This window comes from Notechis scutatus, chromosome 2 (assembly GCF_049901735.1).
Source record: "Notechis scutatus isolate UNSWTSFEM ecotype Mainland chromosome 2, rNotScu1.2, whole genome shotgun sequence".
Classification (NCBI taxonomy): Eukaryota; Metazoa; Chordata; class Lepidosauria; order Squamata; family Elapidae; genus Notechis; species Notechis scutatus.
The window spans coordinates 10,478,436-10,491,114 of NC_142010.1; the positions used below are offsets into that span (position 1 = coordinate 10,478,436).

Here is a 12,679-nt window from a genome sequence, read left to right on the forward strand (position 1 = left end):
TTCCCACTTGACAGCTTTGAGACTTGTGGACTTCAACTCCCAGAATTCCTGAGCTAACATGACTGGAGGAAGAATTCTGGGAGTTGAAGTCCACAAGTCTCAAAGCTGTCAAGTGGGAAGACCCTTGATTTAGACCCTTGATTTAGATTCAAGCATGGCCACCTTAAGGCTTGTGGACTTCAACTCCCAGAATTCCAGAATGGTCAAACAAATGGCAATTTCAAATCTCAACAAACAAATGCTCTGTCTTACTTATTGGCAAAATATATATATATCAGAAAATAAAATACAAGCTGAATAGTCAAGACCTTGTTGATGACCCCAACTCTTCAAGGACCTTGGAGTACTCATCTCTAATGGATCTAAGTGCTAGAGCCCGTTGTAAATACATAGCCAAAAAGGCATTAAGAGTTGTTAACCTAATCCTGCGTAGCTTTGTCTCTGGTAATATCACACTACTAACTAGAGCATACAAAACATTTGCTAGACCAATACTTGAATACAGCTCATCAGTCTGGAACATTACATATTGGATATTAATACAGTTGAGAAAGTCCAGAAATATTTCATGAGAAGAGTTTTCCACTCCTCTACTCGTTGCAGAATACCTTATGCCAGCAGACTTGAAAGTTTAAACCTAGATAACCTAAAACTACTCCGCCTTCAGTCCGATCTAAGTATAGTATATAAAATTATATATTGCAATGTCCTACCTGTCAATGAATACTTCAGCTTCAACCACAACAATACAAGAGCACACAATAGATACAAACTCAAAAGTAAACCACACCAAACTTGATTGCAGGAAATACGACTTCAGCAATAGAGTGGTCAATGTCTGGAGTACTCTACCTGACTCTTTGGTTTCTTCCCCAAACCCCAAAAACTTTAACCTTAGACTGTCTACTATTGACCTCACCCCTTTCCTAAGAGGTCTGTAAGGGGTGTGCATAAGCGCACCAATGTGTCTACCGCAGGGGTGGGATTAAACCAGCGTTACTACCGGTTTGGTGATTACGTTTTGCAAACCGAATCATTTTGTGAGAGTCTTTTGCTTCACAAACTGGACTTCGTGATTTCTTTGCAAGTGTTTTTGACATCCCTCAAAATCCTGCAAGCGATAATTGCATTTTCCTTCCTCTTTTTTTTTTTTAGCTGTCTGGAAGCTTGCTCCCACAAAACCCTCCAGTTCTTTGAGAGGCAGCCAGAATAGAAATTCTTCCTCGCGTCTCCACTTTGGGTGCTTCGGTGGTCGCCATTTTAAACGGCTCTTTGCAGGGGTTGTGCAAGGCGGTCCTAACTTCGGCCAAATGAGGAAAGCAAAGCTGCGGAAGGAGAAAAGGGACCTCCGGCAAGGGCCGGAAATCAAGATGGAGGTGGCCAAGAAAGGAGGGCTACGGGACGACCCTCCAAGTTTGCAGGCTGAGCTGGGCTTAGGAGCTGGGTCCCAGCCCTCTCTTGCCCCCCAAGCTGGAGGGATAGGGGGATTCTTGGAAATGCCCCACCACCAAGAGGACCAAAGCCTGCATAATCTGTGGGAGACGCAGTTCCAGGAGTTCCTGAAGGACACCGTTTTCGAGAAGCAGCTGCTGGATGATCTAACTCCGTGGGAGGATCCTCGGGCCTTCCTGGCCTCCTTCGAGAAAGTCGCCGTGGCTTGCCGCTGGCCGAGAAAAGAGTGGGTGACGCGGCTGCTGCCAGCTCTCAGCGAGGAGGCTGAGAAGGCTTTCGTAGCCCTCTCCGCTGAGGATCGGGAAGACTACTGGAAGGTGAAGTCAGCCATCCTGCACCGTGAGGCCATCTTCAGAGAGAAGCAACGTCAAAAGTTCCGCCGGTTTTGCTTTCAAGAAGCCGAGGGACCACAGCAAGTCCTCGCCCGGCTCCAGGAGCTCTTCTGCCAGTGGCTGCGGGTCGAGAGGAGCAGCAAAGAGCAGATTCTGGAGCTCCTGCTTCTAGAACAGTTCCTGAACATCCTGCCGCGGGAAATGCAAAACTGGGTCAAGGAACGTACTCCGGACACCTGCCTGGAAGCTGTCGGTCTGGCTGAGGAGTTTCTGAGACGGCTCCAAACAGCTGAAAGGAGTGGAGAACAGGTGAGGAAGGTGCTAACCAATAGGGTCATTATGTGAGACGTCGCTTAATGACCCTGTTAAGTGAGTTGCAGTGGTTCGAGTGCCGCCCTGCAGGCTACTTCTGCTGACTGCCGGCTGCTTGAAATTTGGCAGTTCGAATCTCACCAGGCTCAAGGTTGACTCAGCCTTCCATTCTTCCGAGGTGGAGATTGTTGGGCGGGGGAGGCACTTTGTAAACCTCTTAGGGCAGTAAAGCGCTGTGAAGCAGTATATAAGTCTTAAGTGCTCTTGCAAGACCATGATGGATTTTGGACCTTATTTCTGCCCCTTGTTGTGGATTTCTTATTAAATGTGCAAACTTCCCAATGTGAACTTTTGTGAACTGTCACCGCCGGCGTTCTAATATAGCAGTGGCATTTAAGACATATATACCGCTCCATAGCCATAGCATTTAGACTTATATACCACTTCACAGTGCTTTACAGCCTTCTCTAAGCGGTTTTACAGAGTTGATCTGTTGTCCCCAATGATCTGGGTCCTCATTTTACCCACCTCGGAAAGGATGGAAAGGCTGAGTCTACATTGAGCCGGTCAGAATCGAACACCTGACAGTGGGCAGACTTAGCTCTGCAATACCGCACTCTATCCACTGCACCATTAAACGGCTCATTATGCTACTGAGACTCTTCAGTTCGTAACCTTCACCTGGGCAAAAGGATGTGTCATAGGTCAACAATTTTTGTATCAGTGTGGATACTGTAGCGGCATCTGGTGTTTTTTTTCCTCCCCCATTTCAGGGGCCAGAAGAAGCAGAGGCTCAACCAGAGGTGGCATCAACGCAGAGACCAGCCAACACAGACAGGCAGCAGCAGCAGCAAATCCTGCCACTACCACCACAACTTTATCCCAGTAAGAACTTTTTTTATTACTGTTTTTTTTAAATGCACCAATTACTATCCTGCTATCGAAATATAGGAGTGTCCCATTGGCTTGGCAGAGGAAGGGATGGTTTTGTTTTTCCAATCAAGAACTTCCTCTATAGCAGTGGTGTCAACACTTGATTTTATTGAGTTTGTGTTTGACCTCGGGGGTTTGTGTGGCTGGGGTGGGCATGGACAGCTTGACGTCATTTGTGTCGGGGAGGGGGCCACCTGTGTTGGCCAAGTGCTAAGGCAGGACTTCCCTTAGACCAGGGGTCTCCAACCTTGGCCACTTTAAGCCTGGAGGACTTCAACTCCCAGAATTCTGGGAGTTGAAGTCCTCCAGGCTTAAAGTGGCCAAGGGGAGACCCTGCCTTAGACCCTCCATCACTCTCATTATAATCTCCTTCCTTCCTTCCTTCCTTCCTTCCTTCCTTCCTTCCTTCCTTCCTTCCTTCCTTCCTTCCTTCCTTCCTTCCTTCCTTCCTTCCTTCCTTCCTTCCTTCCTTCCTTCCTTCCTTCTTTTTCTTCTTTCTCCTTCCCCTTCATTCTCCTTTCTTCTTCCTTCCCCTCTTCCCTTATTTTTCCTTCCTCGCTCTCTTCCCATCTTCCCATCTTTGTCTTCCCTCCAGGGGTGGGATCCGACCGGCAAAATAACCGGTTTCCGGGAGCTCGCGCATGCGTGTCAAACGCACGCGTGCACTCTACAGGCTCAGGCAAGCATTTATCTTCTCCAGCTGACGTGTGGCACTCAGCTGTGCCGCGCAAAGCAATTGAGGAGGAAAACGCAGCCACTAAAGCAGGGGTCGCCAACCTTTTGGACCCCAGGAACCAACAAACTCAATTTTAAATCCCGGGGACCACTAATATGAATTTTGACTGATGGTGGCTTGCTGATGTTGGGGGAGAGAGAGAGAGAGAGAGTGTGACCTAACCTCTCCTCCCTACCCTCCCTCTCTCTCTCTCTCTCTCTCTCTGACACACACACACACACACACACACACACACACAGGCAGGGATGGGATTCAAATTTCTTAATAACCGGTTCTATGGGCGTGGCTTGGTCACGTGACTGGCTGGGCGTGGCTTGTATGTAAATATTATAAATATTTATGTAAATATATATATTTTTTATTAAAAAAGAGCAACTTTTACCCAAAATCAGGCAAATCAGGCAGGCAGATTGAGTTGCTCACAGAATCACAGATTCATTCAGAGATCTATCTTTCTGCCATCGGCTACCTGAGTCTGCACTGAATCATAGAAGCTTCAGTCCTAAGGAAGGTTCGGCTCTGCTTAAAAGCAAAGCCGAAGATCTAAAGATAGCTAGAAAGAAAGAAATCCAACAATTTCCTGCTTTCTAGCTAATCTAAATCTGCCAGCACAGCAGAAGAGCTGGTGGTCGGGGTGGGAAAAAAAAAGGAAAAATAGCAACTTAGCAGGCAAGTTTGCCAGGTAAGGAGTGAGTAGGCGGGGAGGCTTCTCACGGGCCATGTGGGTGGCTCAGCCTTGTGTTCCCGTGCAGCCTGGATTAATTGCTTTGAGGGGTGCTCTGGGGTTGACATTTCTCTGTGGACCACCAAAATTTTCTACTGCACTATAGGACAGCCTAGAACCTGGGCAGGCGGGAGTGCCAAACAGTAAACCAAAACCTTGTCCCAGCAAACCGGTTCGCTGTCAGCTACTCTTCAGAGTTACCGGCTCTATAGAACTGTACCGAACTGGTAGGATCGCACCCCTGCTTCCCTCTTTCCCTTTCTCCTTTCCTGTCCCTTCTTGCATGCTCAAATGCAAAAGGAGAAACATTTCTCCTTTTGTTTGGTTTTTAGTTTGTTTTGCTATCACTCTGCCAGCGAAAACAGCGCCTGAGGGGACTCCGTGTGGCCACCAGGGCCCTGTTTTCGACTGAAAACGGAGCCTGAGGGGGCCCCACATAAGCGTTCCCAAGTTCTGTTTTCACTGGCAGAGGCACCGCGGACCACTCCTTCATTGTTTCCAGGGCAGCCTTGAGTTTGACACCCCTGCTGTATAGTGACTGGAAATTGCTAGGGCTAATGGGTGCTATAAGTAAAAGATTAGGTGCCAGGTTTGGCGGTTGCACTCGAAAACAGCCATGGAGTAAAAGTGGGATAGACAAAAAGCACCGCAAACACGTCAGATTTTGAGGAGATCACTTTAGCTGGCTCCCTAAGAATCAAATTCGGTACACTTCAGGCTTTCTGTTTGTGCTGGGTACGATCTGATGGAGAACACGACCTGTTGGCAGCACAAGAAAATATATAAAATTAGAGTATTTTATGGGTGAATGATGCGGAAGCTCCTGTTCAGGGCTCCTGTTCAGGCCTTCAGATTCGAAGTTTACCCTTTGTCAGGCCTTTGAGGTGGTCTAGAGAGGAAATCAAAACCATGAGTAGTAACGCTCCTATTCTATTCTCTATTCTATTCTATTCTATTCTATTCCAATCCTGGGGATCCTTACCTAGTCAATAGTATTTTTTAAAATGTAGATATGTATTGGGCACACCTGCTTTCCAACCTAACCACAGCCAGCTGCATTCTTCCTGCAATTCCTTACACATTCCACAGAGGTCAGTCCTAAAAAGGTTGCACACTCATACCTTAAATGGAATTATTTCAAAAATTCGGGGAAAGATGAGTAGTTCAGGCGTGCTTTCAATCATTGTGAGTCCTCTTTGTCTGAAATATAGTATATGGTCTGCTTGAGCAGAAGTTTGGACTAGAAGACCTCAAAGGTCCCTTCCAACTGTGTTCTTCTGTTATTTTAAGGTTACAGACTCTTGCAAGTCTGAAAACTTCTCCCCTCCCTATATTTACTTTCCAGGGAACTAAGGAAGGTCCTGTGATGCTTTCCACAACCCCATTTCTTCTGTGGGCTGAAAGTTCTCTTATCTGACCATTATCTAGGCCAGTATATCTCAAGTTTTGGTAACTTGAAGAGGCGTGGACTTCAACTCCCAGAATTCCCCAACCAACATGGCTGGCTGAGGAATTCTAGAAGTTGAAGTCCACGGTGTTTAAAGTTGCCATGGTTGAGAAACACTTAAGTTCCAATTCTGCCTCCTGTCTCCCAAGGTTATTCTCGCATCTACACCCTTGGTTGTTGAAATACAGTGTCATGCCCCTGTCAGAGTCTGAATCCGAGGAGGAAGACAAACAGCTGACAGGGAGTGTGAGTGTGGCTCTGTTGGCAATGGAGGAAGGTGGGGAAGGGCAAAGTCCGGCTGGGCAGAGCAGGGGAGAGGGAGAGCAAGGGAGAGGGAGTTCAGAGGAAGATCCAGGCCCACCCCTCTTCACCCTAGGCCATGCAGGGAGGAAAAGAGAAGGGAGCAATGTGGGTTGTGTGGCTTATGGGGGAGGAAAGGGCCCTGATTCCCTTCATTAGCCACAGCTGGGAAGAGAGTTTAAAAGAGATGCATGCTGAATGCAGCAGCTGCTGGGAGCAAACGCGAGTTTATCTTTTGTTGACTTTGGTTATCTGCATTCCTGGCCATCTTCCTAGCCATGTGGAGTTATTGCCTTGCCTTCATGTCTGGAATTCTTGCTCCTGCCCTGCCAAACTAATTACCTCATCTTGCCTTGACTGGACTTATGGTTACAGTTTTTGTTGACCATGTTTTGGACTTGATTCCCTGCAGTCAAAGGCTGTTCCTGAGAGAATTTTCTCCAGCCAGAAGGTAACCAGGACATTGGGGGCAAAGTTGGAGCTAATAAAGGGACTCTACTGATTATCTGACTGTGTTGCCTTTGTGCCATGCCCCGGGTCATCACACTCCTGTGTTCTATGCGGGTAGCCCTTGACCTACAACCACAATTGAGCCCAAGGTTTCTGTTGCCAAGCGAGACAGTTGCTAAGTGAACTTTGCCCTGCTTTATGGCTTTTCTCGCCACAGTTGTTAAGTGAATCATTGCATTGGTTAAGTTAGTAACTTGAGTTGTTAAATGAATCTGGCTTCCCTGTTGATTTTGCTAGTCAGAAAGTCGCAAAAGATGATCACATGACCACCACCCCCAGGACCCTGCCACCGTCATAAGTATGAGTCAGTTTCCAAGCGGTTGATCCTAGGGGTGCTGCGATGGTGGTTGTGTGAAAAACGCTCATTGGCCACTTTTTTCACTGCTATTGTAACTTCGGTCACAAAATAGAATAGAAGGGAAGGGAGGAGAGGAGAGATCTTGGGGTCTTCTAGCCCAACCCCTGCTTAGGCAGGAAACCCTATACCAAGGGTCTCCAAACTTAGCCACTTTAAGACTTGGGGACTTCAATTCCCAGATGACCCCAGTCAGCATGGCTGGCTGGGGAATTCTGGGAGTTGAAGTCCACATGTCTTGAAGTGGCCAGGTTTGAAGACTCCCTGTCCTCTACCATTTCAGACAACTGACTGTCCAGTCTCTTCTTAAAAACTTCTTGTGTTGAAGCATTGACAACTTCTGGAGGCAAGTTGATCCACTGATTAATTGTTCTAACTATCAGGAAATTTCTTCTTAGTTCTAAGTTGCTTCTCTCCTTGATTAGTTTCCACCCATTGCTTCTTCTCCTGCCCTCAGGTGCTTTGGAGAATAGCTTGACTCCCCTTTCTTTGTGGCAGCCTCTGAACAAACAAACTGTTGTAAGTCCTGAGCATATTCCTACTCTTCCTTTCAGCAGGTTGCAAACGGACCAGCAAGAAGAAAAATCTGCAGTGGGGACATGTTGGAGATGTGAAACTCCGAGCGGTATTTCCTGGCAGAGCCAATTCTTGCCATTGGAAGCAAAGAAGAGACGTCGTCGTCCAGCCGCGCCGTCATTCCGAGAGGCTGCGGAAGAGCCACCCACCCATCCAGGTGGAAATACGCTCTTCAACTCCCCGCAAAGTGAAACCGAAGCTGAAAGAACGGCCACCTCCTGCTTCGCAGACCCCCAAGGACCAAACCCAACACTGCGAGGATTGTGGCAAGGATTTCAACGGAATGGCGAGTTTCCTCCGGCACCGTATACGGCACACGGGAGAGAAACGCTACGAGTGCTGTTTTTGCGGGAGAGGGTTCTGCTGGTGGTCAGACCTGGTCCGCCACGAACGCCAGCACACTGGGAAGAAGCCGCACGAGTGCTCCTACTGCGGGGAAGGCTTCGATCTCAAGTGGCTACGCGTCCAGCATCAACAGACCCACCTGCAAAACAAGATGAATCTCTGACCCGACGGGAACAACAACAGCAACAACAAGAAAAAAAGAGAAAGCTTTGCAGCTTTGAATTCGAACAGGAATCAGCAATAGCGTCTCGTCCAGTTTTTAGCATTATCTTTCTCTGAAGTAAAAAAAAAAAAAATGGCGGAGGAGAAAAGCAGGCCAGAAATCACCGACTCTTGTGAGATTTTGAAAATCCCTCTCTTACCGGGGAGAATTTTGAAATGTCCTGAGATTTCAGCTGTCTAATATATTTTTCTTGAACTGGGGAGAAACTGAGGCTGTATTTTATCACAGAGCCATAAGGGATCCAATATCTATTGCAGCTGGTTGCAGATTCCTGGTGTGATTTTTTTTTTTTTATCCCATGCAAAGTTGGCCATCTTGTTATTTTTTTCAACACTTTTTATTCAGCCAGCTTTTCATTTAAAAAAAATAATGAAAAAGCTATGCTTGCGTTGCAATCAAAAGTTCCCAATTGCTTTTGTGCTTGTTGCTTTATTGACAAAAAAAATATATGACTGGAACTGTCGATCTGTTTCCCTGGGTGCCACGAGATTAAGAAAAGCTTGGGAACTCTTTCTGCAGTTTAACGAGAAACAGACAGTCCTTGATTTAAGACCAGCATTAGAGTTGCACATCATGCTGGTCGTTAAACAGCTGGAAACTGGTTTTAAATTGAGGACTTGCCTGTATATTCTGTTCTCTCCTGGTTTTTCCAAAGGCTGCTTTCCAGATGCTGCTTGTGTAAGTACTTCGTTTCACAGGTAGCTGATCTTAAGAATGCATACTTACTAGGAGGCCAACTTATTTGCAATTTACTGATTGAATAAATTACTGCCTTAATAACCAATCAAAGGAAAGTCATTAATCCTCTTAATAGGATGAGCAGTTTTCCCCCCAGTCTTTTATTCCCTGTACATGTTAACTTTTCACTCCCCAAATGGCTACCCCACGTAGCTTATGGGATTTGGAAAACTGAAATCTACTTGCTCAGGGCCCAGGGTAGGTTAAAGGGCAGCAAAGCAGAGGTTTAAAAGGCGTGAAGCTCTTTAGATATATTAAAATCTCAATGCGATATATGAACGGCACAACACAGGTTGTGGTTTCATCTTTTGGAGTATTGTTCTCAATCTTGGCCCCAGTTTTTCGTAACGTTGATAAGCCATTTGGAAGATTTTGCAGAAGTCCCCAAAGGAAGAAAGAAAACCCTACAGTATGATAAGAATCCAGGTCACAAAAGATGGGAGACTTTTTATAAAGGTGGTCTAGCTTAGAAATGCCCACCATACATTCTCGCATGACAATAACACAAGTACCTTCCGAAATGCTCAAGTGCTGCTCAGATCTTAAAAGAAAATTACAGTGTAGGTGAATGGAAAGAGTATTTGTTCCCAGAATTTGTACTCATTGGCGTTAGACAAAATTTTTATTTTTTTCCTCTGTGTTTTACAAGACTCCCTTAAGGTTCTCTGTTCTGTAATAGTGCTGTTTTCAAACTGAACGTAATTAGCATCTTGTGGATTAAATGTTTCTGGTTTCCACCCAGCTGCGTTAAAATGCTAAATATGCTGGCTCTTCTCTAAGACAATGTTTCGAATTCATTGATTAACCTGTCTTCAGCTTTGTAACTTTTTTTCAACAGCTAAAGTTTTAGACGGTATCGCATGTCTGTTTCTCTATTTTATAGATAGAGAGGGCTTCGTTATCTTAAAATAAAAATTTTAAAAATACCTTCCGGGAGACGTGTGGGCAAATTATTTTATTTTACTAAGATTCTGTTTGCTCATTGAGCTAGCAACTTTGGACAAAAATAAAATAATTCCTCCCCCCACCTTTGTCTTGGTTGCTAGTTCCAGCTTTGGTTGGTGTTTATACTATGGAACAGAGAAGAAGATTTTTTTTAAAAAAGATACAGAATAATAAAGTTGAAAGGGACCAGTTCCAACTCTCTACTGTGGAGATGTTGTGGAGCACCCACAACTTCTGAAGGCAACCAATTCTACTGGTTAATTGTCCTCACTGTGGGTAAGTTTCTTCTTAGTTGTAAAGGTTGCTTCTCTCTTCGATTAGTTTTATGATGGTTGCCGTGTCCTGAGGTCAGGGGATTCCTCATTGGAAGAAATTTCCTGAGTTCATTTCCTAGCTGGGAAGCAGTCACCGGTGCTGAGAAGAAATAGACAGGGAAGCCAGCTGCCAGAAAAGGGATCCTTTAATTCAGGAAGGCAAGAAAAGTAGTGACACAGATTATTATTATTATAATACACAACAATGACAGTATACACAGCAAACGAGATAACCATGCTGAGTTTCATACCACAAATCACTAGTCGAACACTTCCCAAGTGTTTAGGACTGCGTGATGTAGCGGCGGATTATGCGAGCAGATCCCAGTAAGGTGGCCTTCTGCGACTGACCAATGGTGATCTCGTCAGCGCCAATTGCTTTTAAGTGCTTGCCTAGGTCTTTAGGTACAGCACCCAGTGTGCCGAGTACCACTGGAACCACCTGCACTGGTTTATGCCAGAGTCTCTGCAGTTCGATTCTCAAGTCCTAATATCTGGTGACTTTTTCAAGTTGTTTCTCGTTGATTTTGCTGTCACCAGGTATGGCAATGTCGACTATCCACACGTTTTTCTTCTCCACAATCGTGATATTGTGTTCCAAAACTTTGTCAGTCTCTGTTCGGAAGTCCCACAGTAGTTTTGCATGCTCATTTTCAACCACTTTTTCAAGCTCGTGATCCCACCCAGTTCTTTGCTACAGGCAGATGGTAGTTGTGACACAAGTTCCAGTGGACCATCTGAGCGACTGTGTTGTGATGTTGTTTGTAGTCAGTCTGAGCTATTGTCTTGCAACAGCTCAGTATGTGATCAATTATTATTATTATTATCTTTATTATTATTATTATCTTTATTGTCAGAGTACAGCATGTGTACAATGAGATTGGCTGAGCCTCCCTTCGTGCACTCCCACTCCCCAACACAACTCAGTGAGGAGCTGGAACGGGAAGGTAAGACCAATGGCGGTGGAGGGAAATCCGCCCCGGGGTGGCTTGCTGATGTTGGTGGGAACGTCGGTCCCATATTCCAGAGCTGCAGTAGTCATAAGTGTTAGGGATAACATTGTTTACCCTAACTGGTTTGGGTAAAAATAATAAATATGGTATCATGGTTTGTTAGTTAAAGTGTGTGTAACTTTAACTGCAAGAATGTAATTAAGGGTGTGGTTGTAAAAGCACTATATATGAAGCGAGGCAAATGCAGCTCTCTCTCTCTCTGGCTTACTGATCCCTAATTACTGGATGGATTGATGACTGCGTTCTAGCTGGAACGGGGAGAGAACAAGGAGTGTTGATTTTTCTCAACGGAGAGAAGATAAAGATTGGACTGATTTATTGTAAGTGAACTGACATTGGCTATTCAACACGGACTTTGCAAATAGAGTATCCCCGACAAGACTTGACTGAAATTGATATATGACTAATGGACCGTTTATATGACTATGCTATAATTCTTAAATGGAATAAACTATATTTTTGATAGCACAAGCGTATCTGTATTTTTACTGCGTGTTAACTAAAAAAAACTTATCTCACACATTTACCTGTCTTCCTATCTGACTTCGCTGCACATTCTGTTTAGTTTGTTTTCCTTAACACCCGTTGGGGAATCCAGGCTTAACAATAAGACTGGCCCTTTGGTCATCCCAGAGCAGCTCCTCCAGTCCATGGCAAGCCGGTGCACCAGGGTGGAGGAGCAGCTGCTCCAGGATGACCCAAAGGGCCAGTCCTGTGACTACTGCAGCTCTGGAATATGGGACCGACTTTCCCATCAACATCAGCAAGCCACCGCCAGTCAAAATTCATATTAGTGGTCTACGAGATTTAAAATTATGAGTTTGGTGGTCCCTGAGGTCCAAAAGGTTGGCGACCCCTGTTCTAAAGCAGGGGTCTCCAACCTTGGCAACTTTAAGACTTGTGGACTTCAATTCCCAGAATTCCTCAGCCAGCTTTGCTGAGAGTTGAAGTCCGCAAGTCTTAAAGTTGCTAAGGTTGGGGACCCCTGGTCTAAAGTGTCTTTGGATGCGAGGGAGAATATCTGGGAGCAGAAGCTGTTGAGGGGGAGATGTTCTGGGGGACAGAAGTGAAAACTCGAATGAGACAATTATGGGGAGGCTGGAGATAAGCAAGGCTGAGACTTCCAGCCAGTCAGGCTGCATTAGATAGAATCGATATATCCAGATGTTTGTGAGATTGAAAATAAAATGTATACCTGTTGTGGTCGGCCAGCAGCCTGCGGAGACGGCAGCAGAGTCGGACAGTGGGGAGGTACATGGGCCAGTCTGGGAGTCTGGGGAGGACTCAGATGTTGGCCCTGCGTCCGATACAGAGATGGGCCCAGCGCTATCTGGAAGTTGTGTGCTGATTCCGGAGCCTCCAGAATCTGACAGCAGTGAGGCAGAACAGGCTCTCAGTGCATGCATGTGCACAGCTGCCAGAAG

The 12,679-nt window shown here is 45.8% G+C and overlaps 1 protein-coding gene across 1 annotated transcript; it reads left to right on the plus strand.

Moving 5' to 3' along the window:
- The first annotated feature begins 1,165 nt into the window (after positions 1–1,165).
- On the plus strand, positions 1,166–9,891 carry LOC113430276 (zinc finger and SCAN domain-containing protein 16-like). The gene is made up of 3 exons (XM_087958828.1): positions 1,166–2,093; positions 2,870–2,981; positions 7,659–9,891. The coding sequence occupies exons 1-3, from the start codon at positions 1,311–1,313 to the stop codon at positions 8,183–8,185; spliced, it is 1,422 nt and encodes a 473-aa protein (XP_087814954.1). The 5' UTR covers positions 1,166–1,310; the 3' UTR covers positions 8,186–9,891.
- The last annotated feature ends 2,788 nt before the right edge of the window (positions 9,892–12,679 follow it).

What these genes read in the sequence shown, in the direction of transcription:
- LOC113430276 (XM_087958828.1), top strand. Translation starts at nt 1,311, where the DNA reads ATGAGGAAAGCAAAGCTGCGGAAGGAGAAAAGGGACCTCCGGCAAGGG. An exon ending in CTGAAAGGAGTGGAGAACAG is followed by an intron (nt 2,094 to 2,869) that starts GTGAGGAAGGTG and finishes CCCCCATTTCAG; the next exon opens with GGGCCAGAAGAAGCAGAGGC. An exon ending in ACCACCACAACTTTATCCCA is followed by an intron (nt 2,982 to 7,658) that starts GTAAGAACTTTT and finishes TCCTTTCAGCAG; the next exon opens with GTTGCAAACGGACCAGCAAG.